The 27,521-nt window shown below is 35.6% G+C and overlaps 1 protein-coding gene across 5 annotated transcripts in view; it reads right to left on the reverse strand.

Annotated features, from left to right (window-relative positions):
- Window positions 1-27,521, reverse strand: part of COL19A1 (collagen type XIX alpha 1 chain) — a 172,794-nt gene that overhangs the window by 66,756 nt on the left and 78,517 nt on the right. For all 5 annotated transcript variants that reach the window (XM_015859135.2, XM_015859140.2, XM_015859137.2 and 2 more), the window contains 4 exons: window positions 21,768-21,821; window positions 13,950-14,003; window positions 13,190-13,225; window positions 223-276 (listed from right to left, as the gene is read on the reverse strand). In XM_015859135.2, the coding sequence (XP_015714621.1) occupies window positions 223-276; window positions 13,190-13,225; window positions 13,950-14,003; window positions 21,768-21,821 (198 nt within the window). The remainder of the gene's footprint in view (window positions 1-222; window positions 277-13,189; window positions 13,226-13,949; window positions 14,004-21,767; window positions 21,822-27,521) is intronic.

A 27,521-nucleotide genomic window follows, 5' to 3' on the forward strand; every position in this document is an offset into this window, starting at 1 on the left:
GACAATATCCACCTTGGTACTGTCAGTCATTAAAACATTTTCAATGGTTTAAATTGTTAAATCTCCTTCAACTGAAGAGAAACCTCAAGTGTCAAAGTTCATTTCACTGTCAGCATGTTTCATACTCAGCTGCTACCTTTCAATTTTTTATTAGTGCTTAGAAAGAAGTCACACATCAAGTTCAGTGAGCACACACAACAGTTGTTCACAAGGTTTACTCACCCTTTGACCTTCTTTACCAGGTGGACCTTGGAGACCCTCTCGCCCTGGCAAGCCCTGAAAATGCAAACATTAGACAAATATAACATTCACTGTTATTTTCTCTATTATTCAATACTAGCAAGACTAAGCCAAAGAGCCAGATGTAAGATATAGCATTTATTTCTAATTAAAAAACAAAACAAAACAAAACAAAACAGGTTATTTGTAATAACTTCTTTCAGGGGAAGGTGTGAGGAAAAGAATGCAACAGTCATTATTAATCATATTCCCCCACAGAGAATCATTTAAAAGCAAGGAGGTAAATCAGCATTACTTGAGCAGAATTGTAAGCATTGTTAGCTACTGTTCTGCACAAAGATCTATTTATTTGGTGGAATTAGGATTCTATAAAAAAGCAAATCATTTATATTAAGTCAGTGACAGCTTTGTAACTCAAATTCAAATATACACACTGGAAGTGGGGTGGGGGAAGGGAAAGGAGAAGAGGAAAAAGAGACTAAATATAGCAGGTAGCTTTATGACTTCTTTATTGTAAGAATTGGCTCTATGTAGTTGCTTCTGTATGCCTTGACTGGGCTTTTCAGATTACTCAGAGCCACTTCTGTCTTTCCCTCTCCCTAGAACAGATACAGGAGTTTGGGTTATTTTGAATATACTCCAACCATATGAGCCTTTTTTCCAAGCTCAATGCAAGAGCATGCAAGAGTGACTGCAGTTACAGAAACATAGACTGAGGGATGAGGGTTTTAATTTTATATCTGATTAACGTACGATATAATCATAAAGTCTTCTCATAACAGCTTTGTGCTTAGAAGGCTGCTCCTCCTCTTAATTTATGAGTCACCTTGGAACATTTTTTTTAATGACTTCAAGGAAGCTATCCAATTTCATTTATAGCAACAAGAATCATGAAATGAATTTCAGTGCAATCAGCAAAGAGCACTGATCAGATCTACTTCCTATAATTTAATGAAAATTTAATATTGCATATTCCTATAGGGTATCAAAAATCAAGATTTTATGTTCAGCTTAAGGGTTTGAAATAGTGAAATATTTAAATCTTAACTATTTAAATTACTAATCCCTGTATATTCCTTCAATATACTTCAAGTTGAAATACTTGAATATTTGTATGTTTGGTCTAATTCTGAACAGGGTAAACTGAAGTCCTGTAATTATCATAACTTTAAAAAATGCCCAAATTTCTAGAAACGAATTAGAAAATTTCATTTATGATCTTTAAATCCCAAAATAAAGTTGCAAAAGCAGACATTTAAAAGTTGCTAGGTTATAACACTTTAAGGGATATTTTCAGCTGACTTGAAGGAGGACTAACATCAGTTATAAATGAAAGCAGTCTGTTCTAGAGTTATGTCTTCTCTTTTTCTCTACTCTCAAACACTGAATACTACAGTCATTATTTCACTACAGGTTATTACTTCTTTTACTTCTGTATAATAGAACCAAGAGAAGGTTTAGAATCTTTTACAAAATTTATGCATGCTATTTCCTAAAAATTTACATAAGTAGAGTATGCAAGACAATTTTGTGTCCAATAAATCCCAGTAAATTAAATACAGCAATGTAGCTTACACAGGCACAAACACATAAAATGAACTCTGTAAGCCTTTTCTACTGTTTCCTGAAGTTAGTTTAAAATTTGCTGAGAATTCTTCCTACCAACTATTAGCATTATTCTGTTTTGCAGAGAAATTCTGGGAATTCAGGAAGAGGTGAAGTTCTGTTTTGTTAATACTTCACTTTTAGTGGCAATTTTATGTAGGGGAATGAAATGAAAGCCTGCAATGTCAGTTTTATGAAGGAGAAAATAATGAGCCTCACATATCTGTACAATAAGGTTCCAAGGGAATAAGAATTATACAACAATATAACTGCACTATAATGATAATTAACAGCCAACATTTTCTAGGCCTACTTTTATTCTTTTTCTTCTTCCTGCAATATTATCGTATAAAGAAAAAAAATAAAGAAAGAAAGAAAAGAACCAGATAAAAAGGTTTATCTGCAAGGAAAGGGAGGAGATATGCTTACAATTGGTAACCAGGCAGGGAGGACTACTCTGTACAAGGAGCCATATCCTGACATTGAATCTGAGGTAAAAGTTCACACTACCTTCAATGGGATCTTCGGTCTAAAAAGTGATAGGACAATATGGGCAATGTTAACTAACACGGCAGTAAAGTTGCAATAACTTAGGAATAGTAATGTCTTAGCAATGCTTAGCATTCAGCATTCATTGGATGAGATCCTGGAAATGTAACTGAAGAAGAAACCTGCAGAAGGAATGAAAATAAAACTTCTCAACGGTGAAATCTCACTAATAGGATGAATAAAAAACCCTGCTAAATTCCTAAAAAACTTGGCAATGAATTTAACAGTTTAGCACAGAAAAATATAATTTTTATGAAGGCAGACCACAATTTCTATTGAGATTTTTATCCTCTTCAACTTCTGGGTATCTCCCTCTGGAGACTAAAGGACATAATCTCCACTCCCTCAAATAACAGGAGGTACACAGTTGCCAAACTCTATCCGAGAAACTCACCATAGACAGAAAGGGAGGTCAGAAGATGCTGTCCTTTTGACTGTTTCATTGAGAAATAAACTAGATATATGCAATCTATAGGGCCTGTACCTTTCATTGACCCTATAGGGTCTACTGGAGTTGTCTGACTAAAGAAGCTTGAGGAACATAGAATGGAAATGCCTCAAACATTTCCCTTGAGGGAAAAAAAAACAAACCCAACAAAAAAAAACACAACCACTAATAAACTAGAGAAGGCTCAGATGCACCTGAAAACTGGTTCTGGCAGCCCAATGGGCCAGTTGTACCTGATCACTCTGTGATCCCTGTGGCCCTTTCCAACTCAGGAGATTCGGTGATTCTGTGAACCCATAAAATTCACTACAATGAGTTGAAATAGCTACAAAAGATAAAACATGATATACTAGCAGACATTAAAGAATTACACAAGATCCTGTGGCTCTGGGCAGCCTGGTCTAGTGGCTGGTGACACTGCCCACAGCACTAGATGATCTTTGAGGTCCTTTTCAACTCAGGCCATTCTATGATTCTATGACCCTGGAAATGAAGTTAAGAATAGTAATTTGTGAATTTCTTTATAAGGGCTAAATCTATGGTAAATGTTGGCAAAGGAAAAGTTGTTGGTTGTGAAGCTAAAGAAAAAACATAATCACAAGCCCACAGACAAATGGCCTTTAAACAAAAAGATCATCAAAACAGATTAAAGTTTAGTCAATGGAAGAGAGGAAAACTAGTGTATTTAAAAATGATACAGTAAAATAAAATTAGTTTTAAAAGAACCAACATTTAATCAAAAGTATCTGTAGGAACTAGCATTTTAAGACAGTATTTTTGGCCAGTAATGTAAGATAATGCTAATGAGAATTATTAACCTTGAGATGGTAGAAGAAAAAATGCATTTTGAAGTGATAGAAAAAAATTAAGAAATTCGGGCAATTGAGCAATTTTAAGTTTCATAAGGTATCAGTTTAAAGTGTAACAAGTGGCACATAACTTTCAGAAGTTGCTTATTGCAAAACTAAAATTCTATCATATGACCATGCAGGTATAAAAACAAGTTAAAATGCCTGTTATATCAAGACGTTTCTAAAGAGGTATATGGTGGAGTCTTAGCTGATACACTTAACTGCTCAGAATAACTACCTAACCTAAGAATATACTGAATAAAAGTGAAGTTTTTACCATGCTCTCCTGGTGAACTGAAAACCAAAACAAAATGCAATGGCTGAAGCAGAAGAGTGAAACTGAAGCTGTTATATTTATTACTTCTTCTGGAAGCCTACAACTAATACCAAAAGTATACTGTAAAAATATTTCACAAGCCAGTGCATTTTTCCTATTCTAAAAGTTGTCCCAAAATGTAGCTGTTTCTGAAGCAGACTATACAGCTACCGCATGCACTCTTAGGCAGGGTTGCTGAAACAGATTTCTGTGCACAGCAGCTTTTCTTTCTCCTTAAAAATTAAAAATACCGTACAAGTACTAACAATAATAAGAAAAGTCTAATTATGGCACAAAAAATAATAGTTCATAACAGACTTTTATAGACTTTCTGTCTTCTGTACATAAACTGTTTTTGCTCATTTTTCCTTCCTTGCTATGAATTTCAGCAAACATATAGCCTAATTTTTATGGAATAAATGCTGCTAGACAGGGAGAAAGCACACGAGACAAGTCAAGCAAAGACACAAAGCCTGAATTAGGTATGCAGAAGAAACACGAGGCAATGTAAGAATGGTTCATTTATTGCCATTTGAATATGTGAGCTGTTGTAATGAAAAAACTTGCTGCTTTAAAAAGTTTCAGCTATAACAGCCATTATTTGGAGGTTATAGTTGGTATAGTTCTGCTGAAATAAAATCAACAATAGAATTTCTATCTATTTATTTTTACAAGCAAGTTAGTAGGCAGTTCCCACGGCAGAAACTTGACCTAATTCTTCAACACACAGTTCTCACTAGGATAAAGAAAGGCTGCCACTCTGATGGATTTAGGTATGTAACAATCCCTCTTAAAATTTACAAGTAGAGCAGCATAAAATCACAAATCAGCATAGTATATCACTACTAGCAATTTGACTTCTTAAGTAACTGAATGTGTGATCATGGTAAACTCCTGCAGTCTGAAATAACCAAAAAGCATTGGTCACCTGTCAAACACTGCTCTTTGGATCATACAATCACAGTATGGCTTAGGTTGGAAGGGATCCCAAGGATCATCGAGTTCCAATCCCCCCACCACAGGTAGGGCCATTAACCTCCAGATCTGGTGCTTGAACAGGCTGCCCAGGTCTCCATCCAGCCTGGCACTGAATGCCTCCAGGGATGGGACGTCCACAGCCTCTCTGAGCAGCCTGTTCCAGCACCTCAGCACTCTCTCTGTGAAGAACTTCCCCTGACATCCTCTTCTGAAGGATGATAATGCTTCTGCTTCATTCATGCAGTTACACAGGAAAACGGGATGACTCAAGATGCAATTCAATTAAATCTTGAAGTTACTTGCTGATCTGGAGGGGTTACCAGCCAACAAATCTACTCCACAGGTCATGATTTTCACTGTGACCCTTCTAAGCTATTTTGAAGGTATTTTCCTCCTTGGCTTGCTTCTCTGATACGCAGTGGGGAAATCAGTGCTTCCCTCCTGAAGAAATGGGCTATTGCTCTCAGTAAACAGAAGAGCTGAAATATAAACACCTTCCCAGCCATCCAGATGGCTACACTGTTAGTTTCCAAGATAAACTATTTTCTGTCACTGTCCCACTGTTCTACCTTAGAGAAGATAAAAAAAGAAGTATGAGGGAGAGAGAGATCTTAAAATTCAGCTGTGTTGGTTTTCTTTCATCCACAGTATTGCCCATTACTACCTATACAGAAACCCACAGAGTAAGATAGCAGACATTACCATATTCAAAAGTTTTGCTAAAATCAGAAAAATGGTCTAGGAATGATTAATTTGTTATTGTGTTACCATTTTAGCAAGGAAAATTACACTATCACTTATTTCAAATACTCCTATAATCATCAACATTTGCAAATGCAACCTGGTCTCCCTCACGTTCTTACAATGGAGTAAATTGTGTTGGCAAGCTGAAACATTCCAACCCGATTTTTGGCCACTTATTGCTACTGTAATAATCATGTTGCCTTGCTCTCAGGTTCAACATGGAATTGAACCCTTTTTTTATTTTTTTTTTTTGGCTGTCTGAACTGCCACCAACCCATTTACTTCTGTGGGAAAGGAGACACCTTTTAGGAGAAAATATTTCAGACTGCAAGAAAACATGTTCGGATATATTTTCATGATAATTTATTACTTATGCAAGCAGAAAATGGATTCTCATTGATCTCATTACTCTTAATGTTTGGTCACTTCTGTAACTTCTCTGGTAAATTCATTTGAAAATTACTTCGCTTCAGAAATGATCATTTCAAAGGATAACCGGAATACTAATTTTACAGAAGTTCACACTTCATGAACCTGGTACTTTTAATAGACCCGGGATTATCTGCTGAGCAAAAATTAAACAATAAAAAATCATTTTAAATCCTGAAGAGCAATTTGAAATTACCCTTTACATTGATGCCTGCTGTGAACAGAAGAGCATATGGGAATATTCTCTAATCATTCCTCTAATGAAAGACATGTAAATCACATTCATGTCAAGTTAGCAGACTTTGAATATTCTTTTGTGAGGCTAAGACATGAAACTCCACTTGTGCCTTCAGTAACAGTATTATTGCACACTGAAGAAAAAAACCTCAAAGTGCTAAAATATCTTCTGTTTCACTAAATAACCTTTCTAAGATCCGCTTCCATACTTAAAAAACATTTCATAAAAAGTACAGTTTTAAAGAAAGTTATACTGTGAAAGCTAAAGACCACTATACCTAATGCAAAAGACCTAGACTGTTCAGTACTTTAATGAAATTAATTTTTTAGAAGTAGATAAAGTAGATAAAATCCATATTTTCATTAGAAGGCTGCATATATAAAAATAGGATATTTAGAATAAAAAAAAAGACAAACCAAAAAACCCCTATCTATAACTTATTTAATTACCCCGGATTAAATAAATGTAATTAAATAAATTAAAACTTTACAGTTTTAAGTAAAGTTTTCCTTAAGCTTATAATGATACGTGAAAAGAATGTGAGGATAACATTAGCTGTACGAGTCTTTGGCCCTTCTCAAGTTAACACACGTTATTCAAAGGACATGAATCAATTGCAAAAGTCAAGATAAACAAAATTTGGTACATGAATTTCCAAGAAGAATTGCCTGAAACACTGTAGCCAATTACAACAGTAAAAACATAGGGATACAGTACGCTACCTCTGCAGAAGCCAAACAACTATAAATGAATTTGCATAGGTATTCCTGAAAAATATTTTACTAAGAAAAAAATGAATTACAATTGTAGCTTTACACAAATAATTACAGAAGCTACAAAAGAAAAGATGAGTAATCTGTCACTGTTTTTTGTTTACCAAGGAAATAGCAAAAAGTGACCACAGAACTTGCCTGGGCCTGAACCTAACCTGCACCTTCCCCCTGCAGACGGCTCCATGCTGCACTTGTGCTTCAGCTTCCTTCAGCTCGATTTAACCAGCCTTGGAAGCCAACATTCCAACTATCTGTTTAGTAAGCAAGTCTTGGGTACTTCTGTCTGTGGTCGATTTAAGCCTTGGCTTCTGCGTAAACACTTGGTGCCATCTGGACGACTGTTTCATAACTCTTGAAAGGGATAGGTTCACAGGAACGTACAGACGGACACTCGTTTTCCTCAGGAACTAAAAGCAGCGTATCGGGTGTCAAGAGAAATAGTTATAATATATTTTACAAGAGACTGCTGCACTACCTTCCCTCACCTGTCACTCCTCTGACACGACATGCACAGACTTAAGCTGTGGATACCAGAAAGAGGGAGCTGCTTAGCCAGCTGTATCACTTCATAAGACAGCCACTAGCTCCTCAAGCCAAGTGCCACGCTTTGACAAGACTGACCACCAAACAGTACGGACCCTGCTTTTTATTCTCTGAAGAATCCTTGATTATGGTATAATTTATCAGGGAACTCAAAGAAAATAAACATATTCCTGAATTATACTCACATCAAGTGGCATAACTAGGTAGAAAAGTTCAAAATGTATTCCCAAATTGCTTCATAATAAATTTAAAAAATACTAAAGAAGAGAGATGTAGTATTTATAAATCATTACAGAAATTAATACCAGAGAAATAAATGTAATGATAAATAAATGGTGAGAATCAATTATGACATTGGACTACTCCTGTAAAATTATTATCAAAACTAATAAGATAAATATATGTCTCAACCTGTGTAATGTTAAGTGACTTCATGGAGACATATACAAAGTTATGTTAGTAAATAGTAAAAGTACTTAAATATACGTGTTGTAATTAGTAATCTGAGTCACAAAAATGTATTTGTATTTACCACGCATGACTCAAATAAACTTAAAACTTCCTATGATTACTGACTTTAGTAAGATTCTATCTAAGGTATCTATTTTGTTGTTGTTATTTTTTGCAGCTGAGCATACTTTGCACTACAGTGCTGTTTCCTTCTCTACCTTATCATGCCAGAATGATGAAATTGTATTAATGAGTTTCCATGTCTGCCTTAAAGAAACATACTAAAACACATGGGCTGTAAATCTAATCCCAACTCTATCAACCATAGGAAGAGTCAGGCATATATTTCAGTTCTGGATTCCTGCTATTGTTGTAAAGAAGAAAATCTATTTGGTGTGCACAATTCAGGATTTTGGTAGATATTTACTGTTAAATGACATTAAACAAATTTGGCCAGTTCTAAGTGTATTTTTCAAAGCAATGAAATGATCTATGAAATTCCTCCTTGAAACTGATAACATAATTTTTGCTTCTATAAAGCCTTGGTATTATTTCCTGTTTCATAGTTTGTTGTATGATCATTTAATTGTCAGGTTTTTACATTTGTTTAGTATTTATGAATTCTGCCATATATACTAAATTGAAGTAGACTTCATTCATTAGAAAAGCTAGTTGCTACAACTGTCAATCAAATTCTTAAAAATACTGTAAGATTTTTCCTCCATGAACTGATGATTTCATTCTCTTCTGTATGTTTTCATGTTGGAGGGCAGAGAAGTCTTACTATGCTTCTAATCAGAACAGGATTTCTCCTCAGGAATTCCCAAGCCCTTTTAAACACAGGATCACGCACATCACTCAGACTTTCACAATTCCTGCTACTTAAGGCTACAGGCTTCTGAAGGTTAACTACAGACAACTTCATGTGGACCCAAGGCCTACCATCCAGCTGTTTGGGAATCACTGCAGTAAAGCAAACTCATCCTTCTTGTACAGCTCGTGCTGCCCATGATGAGGACAGGATTATGGTGAAGGTCTGTGTTAGAGAGAGTGCTCTGGCCCTACCCAGCACTGCAGGTGATCTGTTTCATGCTGAGATCAACAAGAATGTTTGTCCAGCTTGTTTCATTGCTAGGTGACTTCTATGAAAATACATGCAAATAGCAGAGCTGCGCAGGACAGCAGAGCTAATGCCCTTTGTGATGATCCACAGAGCAGACGACCCAGACCCAGCATTCCAGCTTGATAAAAACCAAATCCTTTTTAGTATTTCTTCCCCCCATGTCCCAGTGCATTTTAGAGTTAGCTCTAACAATGTTAATACATTATTTTCACCTCTCTTCCTTCCCTTCCCCACAACAAAATAATTAATTTTCATTTTGATAAAAATATTTTTAAAATAGAAGCATAAAAATTACGATAATGATACAGATCATACATCTGTGACAGTACCGATGCATGAAACAAATGTTACATTTTATAACTTTGATTTAACAAGACTCATAACTGAAACACTGATGTCATGTTTTGGCTGTAACAACACAAATGGTCTTGACAAGAGTTTTTGTTCACTGACATAAGAACCTTGATATTATCTGACCTATTACTTATTCTCAGCAAGACATCTTCCTTTCCTGGTCATATATTGTAGAAGTCATGACCACACAGAAGTAACACAAGTAAAACAACTCAGAAGAGTGGATTTTCCCCTAGCTGTTACAATTCATGTCATTCATCTTTTAAAGTTCTTGCCAATAGAAACCCATGACTATTTACAGTGGCAGAGAAAAGACTTCCCGCTGGGCCATATATTCCCAAAGTGTTGTAATCTGTCTTCAGACCACTAAACTAATTCATACTCGGTCTCATCCCTTCTGTCACTTAACAGCTACAAAAATGTTTCAGTGCTTCGGTTACTTCCATCTCTCTGAAGACTTATGTCTCCTTTTTTAAAATTTAAACGTTTCATTTGTATTAAATTGAAACATTTGTTAAATATGAAGACAAACATCAGCAACTCTATCAATGTACTGCCATCTTGCTATGACAGAATTAACTAAACTGAAACATTTGTACAGCATTTTATAATCAAAGCAATGTAATTCTTTGACAGTCCACTTTACAGAATGTACAGGAAGTGTGAAGTCAGTCAACCTGAAAACTGCTTCTGTTCTTCAGTGCTATTAACCTCTAAATACGTCTTTCAGGAAAGCCAAGTGCACACAATTGGAACCAGAGACAGCAGACCTATTTGCTTTCAGATCTTCTAGAAACAGGTATAAAATGCATAGGTGCTGCTACCTATAATAGATGTAGTTGCTTTTCCATCCCTTACACAAGATATGTTCCAAAATACCATACAGGCATTGTTATTTTTTTTTCTTGCGTCTCATCCTCAAGTGTATCCTATGGCATTTCAGTGATCCCTTTGAGGTCTGTAAGAATCTATTTGAAGTTGATTTCAGTAATGATCTTAGAATCAAGGTTGTTTAATAGAAATATTTCACTGTTCACTAATTCAACTTACATTTTGAATGAAGAACACAACTGTAACTGGAGCTGTTTATCTCTAGTGAGATATGAGCCCCATTAAGCATGGATCTTGGGCCATAGTACTAAATTATCTCTGGAAAATCAGGATATTGGATATTTAGATTTATTCAACCTAAAAAAAAATACCATAAATGAAGTCATTTAATTTTAGAGTCTTAGAAAGAGCATATTTTTATAGTATGGGTCCACAGCTATATCCTTCAATGTGAAGGAAATCTTTGCAGCCATGATCTTGGATATTAAGAGAGTGAAAAGGTACAGATAAATCAATAATGGTATTTATCATAGCTCTTAAGATGTATATCAGGGATATAGATTTATTTAGAAGTAGTTCAAAATACTGACTCTGGAATAACTATGCATATGCTGTTGAATAACAGCCTGGGAATTCAAGAGTTTTTGTCTTCATTTTCATTTCTGCCACTTTCCTTTGCATTGTTTCCACCTGAATGAACTGTCTGAGAGGTTCCTTCTCATTTCAGTTTGTGAGTAAAATCACTTGGATTGAGACAGAATTTGTTACTTTTATAAAGCAAAATGCCCTGGAGAGTAATAGGGAGAATTTCTCAGTAGGTTTTATATATTCTTGGGGCACAAATCATTGCAAGGAAATTAAAAACATCTACTGTCTCCATGGCACTATCTAGCCAGAGTACAATCAATATACAGGTGATGAAATCATCTGCACAGGTACATATTAGATTCTTGGAAAGAAACTGTGTTATTAATACTCAATAAATCTTTTTTTTTTTTTTTTTTTTTTTTTTTTTTGTTACTTGAAAGCCAACTAACTGTCATGTCTGATCTCATTCATTTTTATTTTTTTCTGATATGTAAGAATAGAGGAAATAAATGAGCTAGTAGTAGAATTTGCAAAACTTCCAGAATCTGATACACAGACTATTTCTATAAACAAGGAAAAGAAGGCACTTGACATTTTTTTCCCCCTGTGAAATATGCAGAGATAATAAAAGAAAGTAAATGACTTAAATGCTGCGCTGTGTAAGAATCTTCTAAGTGGCTTTCCATCATTGTAACATATCACTTTTTTTTCTTTTCAGTCTGTGTTTGCTATGCATATCTGGTCATTATTTAAGACACAAAGATTACACAGATGACAAAACTATGACATATAAACACCTAATTCTGCAATGACAAACTCCAAACAACTTTCTGAATGAAAAGAACTTTGCTATCATCAAAATTCAAAAGGTGTATCATTAAGCTGTTACTAAGACTATTTTAATAACTTTTACTATCAGTGTTGGTCTCATCATGTAAAGCCAAAGGGATGGTACTAGACGAAGAATAATTCACACTTTTCAAGATCTGGTGAAAGAAATTAACCACAGAGGCTAACAATGCGTATGTAAAGAATTTGGCATTTGTTTGCAACTAAGGGGATAAACTGCACGCCTGATTCAAAATTCTTTGCATGCAGTAAAAAATGGAGACTTCATCCTCTCCTCTAGAATAGCATTTGAATACGTGAACTTCTGTTGTTACTGCTTCATCACTTAAAATCTAAGAAATGGTGAAAACAGTATTTTAATGGCTGCTAATTAAAGACTCATGGTGTATCTTCACAAGGGAAGACACTATGATACAAATGGCAAGATTATATGATCACAGTAGAATTAGAAGAATATATGGTGACAAAAATTATTTACACAAAACAGTTGGCAGCTCAAAAAGGTTGGGAAGAACATGAACACACCGTGAGGCAAGAAGAACATCTCTGTGAAAGACTCATCATATTGAGGGGTCTTACCATGCAGAGGTACTGAATACTTAACTGGATGAAGTGCAAGTATATTTTGGGATTGCACAAGAGTTAATATGGGATGTTTAATGGCAGAAACAAAGGCAGGGAATGCCTAGGCACTATTATCTGGGTAGAGATTAGAAGAAGGGGGAACTACTGGGTAGGCTGTGTCAGCTCATCTCCTGGAGAGATAAGCATTATGTATGTATCTCCAACTACCAGATCATCATAAATCAAAGTGTAACATCATAAGGTTGCTGGTGCTGTTTGTGGAAATGCTGGGTGTGCATTATATGTGTTTTTACGTGCCTATTGGGAACAGATGTTTAGTCTAGTTACCAGCTGACCTGGGGGCATAGAACTGTGACTGCTTCACCTCTATCCACTTTCTCCACCCTTAACTTTCTAACAATAAATTCCTATACATCCTTTGTTTTCCAAGCTTTTACTGAAAAACCGTTTTCAGTAAACATAAATTTACCCTAGTATTTGTTGGGAAACAGGATATTTTAAACACACTTATTTTTCTTTGCATTTCTATAATTTCCCTTTTCCCTGCTTCACAATTCACGGAGAATATGTACAGACATTCTCAGTAGAGAGGCTGGACTGTTAAATTAAATAATGAAAGTATTTACACTGCAAATAAGGTAACAATGGCAGCATTTCTGAGTGATTTCTTCTGTTATTGTTTTATGTGTACTCACATTTAAGGCAGTTGGTCCTGGAGGTCCTGCTTCTCCCTAGTTAAAACAGGAAAGTGAATAAACCAGTAGTCTCTTTAGTTCCAATTTTTAACCTCAAAGTGTTTTAGAGGATTCATATCATAGCATAAGTAAATTCAGTAATATTATCAAATGTGCTCTTTGTTATAATAATATATGGGTAAAGAATTTTTTGGGGAGTAGTAATTTCACAGGTATACACAGTTTACCACAAGTTAAATGGAAAAACAAAACAAAATCAAATAGGCAGACTTCTGCATAAATGAATGTTAAAAAAAAGGAAAAAAAAAAAAAAAGCAATCCTACAGAGACATTTGCATACGTTAAATTACAAGCTAATGCTTACATGCTTAAGGTGGTCTCTGAAGTCAACATAACTGCTCCCATACAGTAAATATATCTGACTATGTAAAATGTAAAATTATCTTGTTGAGCTCTGAATTTCACTAAGACCTTCAGTAGTAGTCCAGCAAAGAAATCAGAGAACTCTAAGAGAGCAATTCAGAACATCTAACTTAGGCTTCTGCTCTGAATTGCTTTCAAAAGGAGATTCTGTCCCTTTTGTGGTGATAAAAAGTGTTCTTGTGTATTTACAGTTATTCAGTTCTCATATTCTTTAATCATCAAGGTAGACAAATGGCAGCAATGAGTGGTTCACCACACATGGGTAAGACAGTATATTATTGAAGAAATACCATGCATACTCACATATCAGTATAAGCTTAGAAGTGAAATTGAGTACCTTTTCTCCTTTAGGACCAGGCACACCAGGACTGCCAGGGTCACCTTTTAGGCCCTGGGTAAAAAAAGAAGAATGTATATTTGTTGGCATCCGTGGAAAAGTGTTGTACAAATTGTTCTAGTGCTGTGAAACAGTATGTACATAAGTAGCTCTGAAAGTAATTCTTCCTATCTTTTTCAATGGAAAATACAACAGAAATAAAGAACACAACAGCACTGCTTGATAGAGAAAATTCTCAGTTACAAAAAAACTGTTTTTCCACACAGTCATCATCAATACATATGCCATGAATGAACAAGAGCCTGACTGCCATGCTCATAAGTATCTGCAATAGTGGAGGTGACTTGCTGTCACTACTGCTGAAACATGCCACCCACCACCTCACTGTGCTCACATCCACTGTTTGGTCTCCATAAAAGTTCAGCAAGAATCGATAAATGTCAGTAGGTGCCATTTTTTCCTTATGAAAGAATTCAGTCGCACCCTTGCTTCATATGTACTTCCATGTCAGATGTCATTTTGCCAGACTGCCCCTCTGCTGTCACCTGTTGTATGGCAACAAAATGTAATGGAATATTGTTGGGAAGGTTCAGCCTCTACTGTTATACTACCAACTTCTGTAAGATTTTACTTAAAAGACAAATAACAATAATGTTGGCAGTACAGGCACTACAGATCATAATTAGATACTTAACAAGTAGGCCAACATTGTTACTAGCATGGAGATTAAATGGGTCTAGGATAGAAAAGATTAATCTACATCTGAATTAGGGTTTACTAACTTAACTTCTTCCCAGCCCCCTTTTATCCCTTGCAAACCCTGTTCCTTGCTTAGCAATAATTGGAAAGATAGAGACAACTGGCATGAAAATGATAAGCAACATCTGTGCCTTAGTGGGTACAGAAACATTAAATCAGTGAGTGTTCTAAATACTGCATATTTGTGCAACTTCACTTCCTGCTAAAATTACATTAATTCACCATCTGGAAGGAACATCATTTAGAACTGTATGAGCATTTAAGTACCCACTTTGGATTAAATTTGTGGTTGTTGTAAATACCCCTGATTTAGCTTTGATTTGTCCCTTATTAAGCTTGCCAAATATGTAATAGTTAAATGAGAAGTAGTTTTGCTGTTTGAACTTAAAAATGTAACAGGCAGATGGATTCAAAAACCAAGCCAAAAAAATTTCTTTCATGTTATGATTTGTATACTTATGGCATAGTCTTGATATTGTCTCCATTTACTACTTTTTACATTTCACCTCCTTTTGAAAGATGTCATGAAACACTCCATATACTGAAAAATCTACCAAAGGATTTTTCAGGTATGCAAAACATATGGATCTTGCTCAAAGGCAGTAATAGTGAATCAACAATGCAATGGTAGATTTGGGCTTAAGGAATAGTTCTGAGGTTGTATATTTACAGAAAAAAAATATTGTGGAAGATAAAAATAAATCTGCATCTCACAAGAGATATAACTGTATGCGTCTCTATTGAATAGGCATCTGCAGGCAAAATATACAAATATTAAAAAAATTGAAGCCATGTGCTGTCAAACTATAAGCATCATTTTTTCATAATTGTTATGTTTATAGCTTTTAGCAGAAGACCTTGGTGCAGTATGCACTTCGACAGCTACTGCAGAGATGATGACCACAGAGGTCATCCTCACATAAAAAGGACATGGGGAAACTTCATATCTGACAAAAAACCTTACAGTGGTGCAAAATTTTTCAGTACTCAGGAAAGTTTCTACATAATGTACTAATTCTACAATGTTTGAATTAGTTTTCCCTTGCAGTTTATATCTCCAAAAAAGATAAGTAATAAGTAATACAATAAGATAAATAATATTATAAAAAAAAATATTCCCAAGAAGTTTTCCCATTATAAGAGTTTCTTGTTCTTTCACACATTATATATCTTTTAAAGATATTATTAAGTTCCAGCCATCATGAACACTTGGAAAAACACATCTGTTCTTCCCTACAGCCATCTTTTTAAAGCGGCTCCAAGGTTTAGTTGCTGTTGACTGTCTGTGGAATGACATAAGAAATAAGAATCCCTGTAGTATGTAAAATCTGTAGCCCATTCTAGTACAGTACAATACAGTATCCTGTCTCTGGCAGAGACCAGAACAGGATGCTTCAGTAAAATGGATACAGCTATCTAAACAGACACAATTGGGATGATTTTTATTAGGCTTTCATTTAGAAAAGCTCATTTTCTACAATATTTTAGGAGACAGAGTTCAGCCTTAAAAGCCACATGCTAATTTCTGCTGATCTACAGATTCTGTTAACAGATCTGTCAAATTCAAGAAATGAATGTAAATTTCAATAGCTCACATAAGAAAGCATAAAGGAATTACTGAAGTCTCTCCTTGTCTAATTCTAACTTTACCAGAACAATTCAACAATGAACATTTGCAAGTTCATGAACTTATTAAAACTTCTCATGAATAATCTTCATGTGCTACCTTTTTATCTGCTGTAAGGACTATAGATTTGTATTTCTACAGGTCAAAACATAAACATACATCAAGGTTCCTAAATGGATGCCAAAATGTACATTAAGTGTTAGGACATGAATGCAGGAGGCTGACCCAATGGTAACAAGATAGCAACATGAGAAATGGCAGAAATGAGAAACATTAGATATTACAAGACAGGGGAGTGAGTGTAACAGAATTGCTGGCCAAAGGAGAAATTACTGGAACAAATATTTCACAAATATTAATAAGATCATAAAGTCACCAAAGTTGAGTACAAAAAGGGAAAGAGAAAACTAGAGGTAAACTCTTTGTATAGAAAGAAAAGATGGTGGTGTTTCTTCTGACAGAATTTAAAGAAGCAGCTGTCATATTGGTTGACACTACTTTTGACAAACCTGTAATCTGACTTCTTTCTGATACTATCTCACACAAGCCTTAACCAGCCTAATAAATCAACTGGATTAAGGAGAAGAACACAAAGAATCAACAATTCTGCCTTAAAACTGTAAAAAGGAACATGGCTTCATAAATTTGTAAAATAGTGAAATATTATTAATGACATCTCAGTACTACTGGCATTAGACACAAGAGCTTTTCTATTTAAATCTTCCTTTTAGACTAGTGACAATCTCATACAATACATGCTGTGCTCTAGAGTTCCATGGAGAAAATAACTTAGTGATCTGACAAATGTTTTCCTTACCAAGTCTGAGAACATTTTATTTGTTCAAAAGAAGGGTCAGGTATAACCAAAGCCAGAACACTAAACAGTTTTTCAGTTCCTATGGTTTTAGGATAAGATCAGAGTAGTCAAAGAATTTGAGAGAAAAAGGAACTGAATATTTTCCTCTATGCCAAGTGGCCTTGACTGCAATTCTTTTGTGACAACATGATGCACAAACCAATGCTCCTAACATTACTAGCAAAAAGACAAAAGAAAAAGAAAATGGCTGATTCTTAGCTTGCTGTTTGTATTTGGGATCCACAAACATAGACATTATATGCCTGTAGTGTCTGAGAAACCATATGATGAAGGAATTCCATCCAATTCCATACTGTTAAACCTGCGCATCAAACAGGAACAACTTCAAACACATACTCTTGTGAATGCTTCAGAGGGAAACATGGCTCTTACACAGGATAAGGAAAATGTCATGTAATTTAAAAGTGTCTGCTTCTGTACATTAGAACTTTGTGCAGACTTATTTGTTGCTGTTAACCTTGACACTGTGATGTTCATCTGGGTTTGAAAGCCACACTGGGGGGTTTGTAAGATTTTAATGAGCAGGCACCTCCACAGCTAAGAACAAGCAGCTGGAAATTACTGTACTAAAAACTCTACAGCCCAAGTAGGGGGACTAGAATTATAGGATGGTCTGAGGTGTACCTTCAACAACAGACTGAAAATAAGCTACTATTGGAGCAAACCCAGAAAACGGAAGAAAGCTAGGGTAAGTAAAGAAAGTTTATTGGGAGACTGTCACAGTGAAACCAGAGTTTCTAAGTTTTATGTTGCTGAAAGCAGACAACTGGATCAAAGAGCTTCCACAAAGACTGGAGAACCAGAGGGACCAAGGGAGTCATGAGCCAGGGTTCTGTTTAACAGTTCATTGACAATACACTACTAGGATATAAAAACAGTTATCAGGAAGAATGCAAACTTCACCAGCAGAATTTGACGACAAGGGCCTGCAGCCTTTTCTCAGCTGCCATTAGTTAGTTATCCACAGCTGGGAAATATCTGAGAAATCCATTAAGCTCTCACCCTAAGACAACTGTTTACCATAATAACAGACATGAATTTGATCAGAGAAGTCTGAAAAATAATGTCAGGACAACTGAATTTTTTAACTTTGTATGAACTTATCAGAAAACTCTCTTTTGTTCAGAAATGTTAGAAGAATTGTTAATGTTAGACTAAGTGTTCTCTCCAAGTAAAACATATTTTTGGTTCTCTAATGCTTTACTTGATGAATTCTGACTTACTCTTATCAGGCTCACTAAGGCCTGAGAAAACTGTATAACACATTGAAAATGTTCTCTGAGTTCTCTACAGCTAATGCTTCTACATCATGACAGAAAAGAGATGAAACAGGTAAAATGTATTTGCATCTGGCAATAGGTGCTCTTGTCTGAAAGCAACCAAACTGCTTCTACAGCAGCCACATCCAGCCTTCTGGAGATGTACTCATTCATCCAGGAAGTATTCCACTGCATGTGTGAAGCAACGAAAAATGCTTCAATATTGCTATCATGTTTTGAGGAGAATATATATATATAAACTATATAGAGATGATACACTATGTTTTCATTTATTTCTTTTTCTTTCTCTTTTTTTCTTAAACAAACTACATTGGAGTCAGTCTCCCCCCAGCTACGCATGACACATGCTGAGAGATTTGACAAAACTTCCTGAGCTTACTTACTATTGCTAAAGTACTTCATTTACATTAGCAAAACATCAAGTATCCCATGGTATTCATTTCTGCTTGCACCACTGATCAAGAAAATTACATGACTCCTAAAGGAGTCTAGAAGTTTCAACGAGTAAGACTTACTTTGAATTCACACTCAAAGGAGCACACTAAAAATTGTCCCTATTCCATATGTGATATGAGCATAATGGAGAATTAATTGTGTTTATTAGGATTTCTCTCAGACAGCGTGCCCATGAACACCCACTTGTTACTGCAATAAAAATGATGGCATTATTAATGTCAAGTGGCTATAAAAGTCAAGGAGTATAACTTAAGAGACACTACTCAAGAAAACTGTCTGTTCATATTATACAGGCAAATGGCTGCTTACAGATGCAATGTGAATACATACCAGAGGAGGACTATATTAGTAACATGTAAGTTATTTATAGCTGCTTCTTAAGAAGCTAAAAACAATGGCAACCACATTACGAGTATTTATAGTGAGTATTTGTGTTGTCAGATGGATTTTTAATGTCTCAGATGGGGATACAGCACGACAGACCTTGGCTCAGATTTGTGGAGTGATCATCTAGGAGGTGTGCAGAGCAGTTAATAGATTCATGGTTTCTGCATCCAAACCTGTTTTTGAATGAGATTCTGACTGACCCAGTTAGCACAACCTGCAAGGGATGAGAATCTTCATCATTCTGGATAACCCAAACAAAGCTAATCTCCAAATCAGTTTTGACTTCCCCTGTTATTCGACTTTATTCTGGCCAGAACTTTTTGTACAGTTAAGAAAACAAAAGCAGTAATAGGAGAGGGGAAAAAAAAAAAAAAAAAAAAAAAAAAAAAAAAAAAAAAAAAGGAATTTGTTTCTGTGACGTCTCTGTTTCCTGATTTTGATTAAAATAAATTCAGATATGTTTCTACCAAAATGTTCAGTCATCATTTTCCTGTTCTTCATCTGTGAGTGCAGAAACCCTCCTTCCCCCAGGCAGAGACAACAGCTGCCAACAGCCAACACCACTAGCTTTGAGTGTTTTCAGGCTTTCTTTACACACCACTGCAGATTATGCTCATGTAAGCAGATTAACTTGATTATTTCGGAAATATCAGATGTTACATTTATGCATGTGGAATGAGTTTAAGAAGTACTGATAGCAACCAAGAGTCAATGACACACAGTACCTTGCATTTAAACTTAATGACTGGCATCTCCATGCACTCTAATAGCTGAATCCAAAGCCTGTTTTTTTTTTAAGTGTTGTTAAAAAGGAATTGTGTGATTCAAGCAATAAAGTGTTGCCTTGCGCAATTCTATTTCAAAAATATTCTAAAGGCACATCCCATGATGGTAATCCACCATTTTTTGGACACATTAGAACAGTTCACTAAATATTCTGATTTATAAAGGTTTAATATTTTACACTTCCAGTGCCACAATGTGAAATATGTTCTAGAGTTCACCAGATATGTGGTGTACCTTACTCACCCTAAAAAATTTATGGAACAAGATCCCATGTAGTAAAGAAGATCATGTAAGACCAACAGAGAAATGTCTCCAGAGCTATGCAAAGAAACACAGATGTGCTTTTCCATGCTGTCAGCAAATATGTATGCATGATGGAAATATATGTTTCACCTTTACAGACAAGCAGGCTATAAGAGAATACCTCTTTGAATAACTAAACACAGTTTCAGCTCAGTACATAGTATATGCTTCCATGTAGAAGATACCTACAAGTAGCCAAAAATAGCCTGATTTAACTAGCATTAAATTATACTAACCTAAAGTAGGAAAAAATATTTTTTATTACTACAGTGTACATAAAAATCCACACAACATAAGAAGTGTCAAAATCTTGTAGATGGTCTTAAAAACTGTAGCTCAATGCAAATAGTCACATGCACTGCCTGTGCTCTTAGCAAGCCCAGCAAGACTGTCATAGCATTTAGGTATCAAAAGCTGAACCATCCACTCTCTTGGCAATGCTGGCAGAAAAGTCTCACTGAAATTTGTTTTCCAAATCCCCTATCTCAGTTTTTGTCTAGAATTCCAGTCATAATGTGAGCTATTCCTCAAAGGTTTAGACAGTCAGGCTCGGTCCCTGTGTGAGATGCTTTCTGCCTTCAGCTGTGATGTTTTGCAATTGGAGAGCAACAGTATCCTTTACTATCAAAGCCTAAACCCAGGCTGACCTCCAGCTAGGTCAAGGAAGAGGCAGGAGGGAACAAGGAAGACTAAAACAAATAACTGATAGATTTCTTTTTGTTTTTAAACTTTTATGTCCAAATGATACTGCTTTGCCATTTCTGTATCACACTGACAGAACTCTGAATTTCTGCCCTCTTGTCCTAGTTTAATATGTTTGAAGATAAATAAAAAAATAAATCAGTCAGAAGTGAGTGTTAACACTGATCAAGTGTTAGCTCAGGTTCAAACGTGGATGTGAAACCTATGAAAACTACTAATTTGGCAGTGAAATCTATCAGAGAAAATAAGTAAAAATTTAACTCAAATTCTCTATTACATGAGCCACACAGAACAGTGAATGACCCATGCCTCCTATCCAAGAATTGTTAACAGCCATTAATTTCTTTTCAGAAATTAGGGCTCCAGGCCTAGCTTTGCCTCCAGAAGCACCCTCTTCTTTCCTCTCTGCTGTGTTGCTTTATCATGGAGGGTACCATATCCCGCAGCTCTCTTATCCAAAAACTCTCTTATCCTATGAACTCATACCTCATCTGAACACACTTATTTTTCTTGCCTATCATGTTAGTTTTCCAAGCACATACATTTTCAAAATCCATCAATCTGAAATAAATACTGAAATTCATTGCTTGGATATTCCCCCAAAAGTCTGCAACTTGAATATTTTATTATCTTCGGTTTACCTCTCTTCCACGAATGCCTTCCGGTCCTGGTTCTCCTCTTTCTCCTTTTTCACCCTAAAAGAATGAATATGCAAGATAAATATGAAATGATGACTCTTTTTTAACAGGATAAATATTGCAAGACTCTTTTCTGTTCTACATGCAGTGCTACAAGGAGAATTATTACTCAGATTCCAAAAGAAAGAACTATGAGAGCCAAATGCCTTCTTTGTACTTCACAGTGCCAATGAACATCCATGAAGACTTATCATAGAAAGATATTTTTGATTCTCACAGTGCTCTGAGACCAATGTGGTTAAATAGAAATTTAAGGTGGGGGATACTTAACCAATTTCAATTTGTTACTGCTTTTCAATGAATAATCATGTTTTAAACATCTGATAACAGAACTGCCATCAATATTATCTTTTACTTGTACTGTTATACAATTCCTTGAGTGCACCTGAGAAAGACTGAAATAATTTTTTTTATTTTTTAGAAGGAGGAATGTAAGTGACATACATCTAATTTACTTATTCCCACAACTTATGAATCAAAAGGAAAAATAATAAAAATAAAAAAAAGCAGAAAGGATTCTTCAGAATAAATTATACAGTTTGGTTTCTGGGCTTCCATATGAAACATCTGTAAGACAGAAGAAAGGATTCAGTTTTGTACTGTTTCTACCTACCATGCTATTTTAGTTAATATAGATTCCACTGGAAGTTACAAAAATACATCTGTTTATGAAGCATAATTTAAGGGGAAATGCCAGAACCAGCAAGTATAAACAGCTCTACAATTCCATCTGTGCCAGTAGACTGAAATTTACTAAACTATAAAAATAACATCATTCTGATAAAAGCATGAGGACTGACTTTACTGGAGTCCAAGCTCTTCATTAATCAACCAAAGGAACAGCCCCACACTGAATTTCAATTATCTCCAATGGACTACATTTGTTTGAACAGAATCTATTCATTATGTCAGCATAATCTTCATAATTCTGTTAGGTAAATGTTACTGAACTGAGATCACTCAGCTAATTCCATTTGTGACACAACCCTGATTCAAAGCTATTCCTCCTGTGGCAATGACAGAGGGCATTTCGTCTAATAATCAGTCTTACAAAATGAGTTTGTATGAGCTTTCTCAAACAACTAAAGCCTACTAACAAATTAGCGAAAAAAACCTGTAAATTTAATAATCCCATACAAAGGATGGCTTCAGTAGATTGTTGTTTCAATTTTAATATATCTTTTTGATGACAAACCAAATGCTATACATTAGCTTGAATGATTCTGTTTTTACCTCAAGTATTGTTTTATTCCTTGTAAAAACTCCAAAATTTTAAACATGATAAACCTATGCTCTGATTGCAAGATGTTTAAATGATTCCAAAATGTTACTGGAATATAACAATGGTTATGCTAGTATTTTTAATATATCGTGTTCTCTTTGGTCTCTGGATTAAAACTTTGTTTAAGACAGTAATAATCTCTATCAGTTTAGAGAATAATGGTTAAAGTTCTAAAGTTCTTATCCTTTTTATTTTTTTAATCCCCCAATTAAAACTTTAGGAATAAAATGACATAAAGTTACATTTTAGTTTTCATCACTGAGACACACTGGACAATCAATACTTATTTCAATACCTTTCAACTGGTTTCAAATCTCATTGCTACAACTTTTCAGTATTACAAAGGTACAGTTATATATTTACCTTATATATTTAGTTATGTATTTAACTCCTAATAATAAAGCATTTCTAGGAGATTTTACAAATATCCCAATTTATGGAGCTATCTTTTTCCTTCTATTGTTTATCTGCCTACATAATCTAAGAGAAAATGGTATAACTGTCCACAGTTCTGATTCAGAAGTAGAATTAGCAGCTTATAAACACTTTGATGTATATGTAGAAACCTTAGTTAAAAGTAGCTTGTGATAATTTGTTACACTGCATCTATATTTACATAAAAGCAAGCATTTACAGAGCCTTAATCCAAAGAAGCTCACCCCTTGCCCTCGCTTGTCATTTGCCTTGATGTTAGATTAGCAGCACGTGTTGGAAATCCTGCCTTTTTCATTTTCAGCAGGCGAACAGTAACTCTAAAACGTTGGCAAGTTGTTTTAGACACAAACAAGTGTAGCCAGTGAATGTAAGAAGACAGAAAATCTCAATTTGTTATGATTTATGAGATACTCAGATTTAAAATGTTTGTCAGCAAGACAAAATGATAAAAAGCACTCTTTACTAATGAGCCCAGAACTGTGCAGAACCCCAAGACCCTCAGGCTTCCTGCCATGTATGCCATTTTACACTGAAAATATTCTGATTATTTATTAGAGTAAATTATCTTTACTTGCCAAGCCTATTGTGTGGAATGTTCATGTGAAACAAAAATTCAAATCTAACAGAGATCCAATTCTTACAATTTATTCTTCTGTGAACAGAGCCAAGTCACGCTCATTTCTGTCTTTGTAGAGTGAACTATTCTGCATAATTAACAGCTTAAAATGTAGCCAATTTGCAGAACTGCTGAAGCCACTCTGCAGTGTAGATGAGGCTGTTAATAATCAACATTGTGGGTTATCTCACTGATTACCAAAAAAGAAAAGAGAGAAAAATGTGTTAGTGCTATTTCTGTCTAATGTTCCTGCCTGCATATACTGTATTCAGATGAGACAATTAAAGACTGTTTGGGAGGTAACTGCAAAAGCAGGATGACAAAACTCTGGAAGTGCCATGTCTTGTTTATTAGCTTACTAAAACTAATCCAATATAACACTGAATTATTTGTATTGCTTTGGGTGCATTCTGCTTTCAATTTCCCCAGCGGAACAAGCTGGTGGGGTGGCTGCAGCCTAAGTACTGGGAGGGATTCAGTCTCCAGCATGCTACGCTGGATACAGTGAACTCAGTGGTAACATTCTTTAATTAGAGACTGGGGTTTGCTCATGGTTTTTGTAAGACTAAAGCATCAGCCTCAAATCATTCGGCAACTTTAAGGGTGCCAATTTCCCTTGCATACTTTTTTCTTCTTTATTATAAAAGCAAAGTAATGTATTTGGAAATAAAATACATCCATACCTAAAAATTACCTAAAAAGGTAAAGTTTATTTTTGCACTGCTGCTCTGTTAATAATACTAATCCTGATCTCCTGATATCCTTTGTTCCAAGCATTTTTCAAGTACCATTGTTCACAATAGCTGAAATATTCTGCAGAGTATGCAAGACATACAGTATCACTAACTCAGTGCTGATAATTCATAATATTTAACCTCTGAAACTCTGTGATTTTACCTTACTCGGTCTTTAAGATAATTGAATTTTCATATATGTACACCCATATGAGTACTTCTCTTTTTACTGACAGATTTCTAAGAAAGCTGTGGTTACAAAGGGCTCCACCTGAGTAACATGCTTACTGACTGACCTGTAGCCTTTGTATGACAATAGGATAGCACGCTACAAGGAAGCAGCAGCATTCAGGGAGAAGTACGGCCGAAGCATTAAGCCATTTAAGAGGAAGAGTAACAAAGGCAAACTAATGATCCTGTCTCAGATCAGTCTGGGAGGAACTATGCAAGTAAATGAAAGAGTCACAAAAGCAGCTTATTTATTTCCCAATAGTCTTTAATCCACATTAAACTGTTACCTAAGCAGGGTCAGAAAGAGACATTGTAAAAACACATGAAGATCAACACCTTTGACCTGGAAGGGTGTCACTGTGAGCCCTGTGTCTTTCCAGACCCAGCTGGGATACACAAGCATAGCGTGAAAGCAGGTAAAGATCACAAAGCTTCACATGCACCAGCAATTTGAAGAGCTGCACAGATACACTTATCTGGAAACCATGACCAAAACACTTCTGATTCCAAACTGTGACATCACTGTCTAGTGCCAGAGCCACAAACAACAGGTGTCATGACTGGCCAAGTCGGATAATGTATCAGGAGGAAGATGTTTCCTTCCTGCTTCGCTAAATGTTCACTGGGTAATACTGAAGCACGCACTGGCTGATTGCTGCTTGGTGTCACACGCTACATTTCTAAGCAAGTTCCCTGAGAAGCTATATAAAGACAAACTACTACGTCAGCTTAGTGAAAACTCTTAGGCACAGAATGAGCTGAAGACAAGCCAGTGCATGGATCCAAACTGCACTAGTGAACTCTCTTGCCCTGTCAATATGCACAAGGCAGCCATCTATTATTAATCCTTATAGGAAAATCTTAAAAGGCATAGTGATCTCAATCAATAAGAACTGCCACAAAAAGAAAATCATATTCAACAAATTCTGCACTGTAGTTCTCTCCAGCTGGAGAAATCAGATGCACAAATAACAAATAACTTGTATATCACTGCTGCAGAAAAGGATACAGGGATTACCACAGATCATACACTGAGTGTGAGTCTCTGAACTGTGTCTCTGTGTGTGTCACATATTCTCAGAACTGAATGAAAAATTTTTATCCCAAGGTTAAAGTTTTATTCACAAAAATCAGGCAAGGTGAAACATTATATTTTACATTATTATTATTTTTTTTAAGCAATCAAGTTTGCTCTGTAGGAGCCCATCTACTGTCTTAAGTCCTGTGTTTTAAATGTATCTTTGTAGTATCCCTAGCAGAATGGGATCATGATGCTTCTCTTGGACTTCCACAAGTATTTGCACTTTTACAAAATTCTGGTGTTTTAGTACTCTAAAACAGAACTAATGCTTGAATTTGGTTCCAACGTGTCAAATATACTATTTTAAAAATTTCATTATCTTGTGCTTCTATCAATAGATTAAAAATTGAAAAGAAAAAGTAGTCTGATTTCATTAGCACTCTATTTTCCATTCCTTAAGTAAATACTACAAATGGCTTTGACTTTCAGCTGCAATTCTTTAAAGCTCTGTCTGCCTTTCAGTGGGAGGTTTCTGTTTATACTGGCTTATTGTTAGTGTTGAATGAAGATTTTTCCGTAGGAGGAACAAACCAGTTTCTTCTCAGGGCCTGTCTCCTAAGGAGCCTAAAGCCAATCTGTTCTTGTTAGCAGCTGACAAATAGTATTGCTCTCACAGAAGATAGTATTTTTTAGACACCCATATTTTCATGATTTTGGCAGGCTACTGCTATTGTTATTTAGATTCTGAGAGATGTTGTGCAGATGGTTACAGTAACATCAAGTGTTTGCAGAAGTTGATGGACTGCTATGTCTGTTCTTGAAAGCCTGAGTTTCTATTTCTACCACATGACAACAAAAATAATGTCATTTTCTGTAGCTGAGATTATTTCTGAGCTGTGTTCATCAGACCCACAGAGACAGCAGTAACATTTAACTTTCTCAGGCTACATTAAGTTTGTTATGATCACAGAAACACAAACTTTAGACCAGGAGCTCAGTAATTAAAGCTTTCATGTAAGAACTTTCCTCCCTTGTTGGGAGGATCAGAATAATTACAAGGCTACACATGCACATTTGTGATTCATCATAGAATGGTTTGGTTTGGAAGGGAATTTTAAGATCACCTAGTTCCAATCTCCCTCAAGATCCGATTGCTCAAAGCCCCATCCAGGCTATCTGGGCAACACGTTGCATTGTCTTACCACTCTCAAAGTAAAGAATTTCTTCCTAATAGCTAGTCTAAATCTACCCTCTTCCAGTTTAAAACCATTTCCCTTTGTCCTGTTACTATTTACTCTTATAAGAAGTCCCTCCCCAGCTTTCCTGCAGGCTCCCTTCAGGTACTGAAAGGCTGCCTTCTCTTCTCCAGGTGGAAGAT

Source organism: Coturnix japonica, chromosome 3, assembly GCF_001577835.2.
Source record: "Coturnix japonica isolate 7356 chromosome 3, Coturnix japonica 2.1, whole genome shotgun sequence".
In the NCBI taxonomy this organism is placed as follows: Eukaryota; Metazoa; Chordata; class Aves; order Galliformes; family Phasianidae; genus Coturnix; species Coturnix japonica.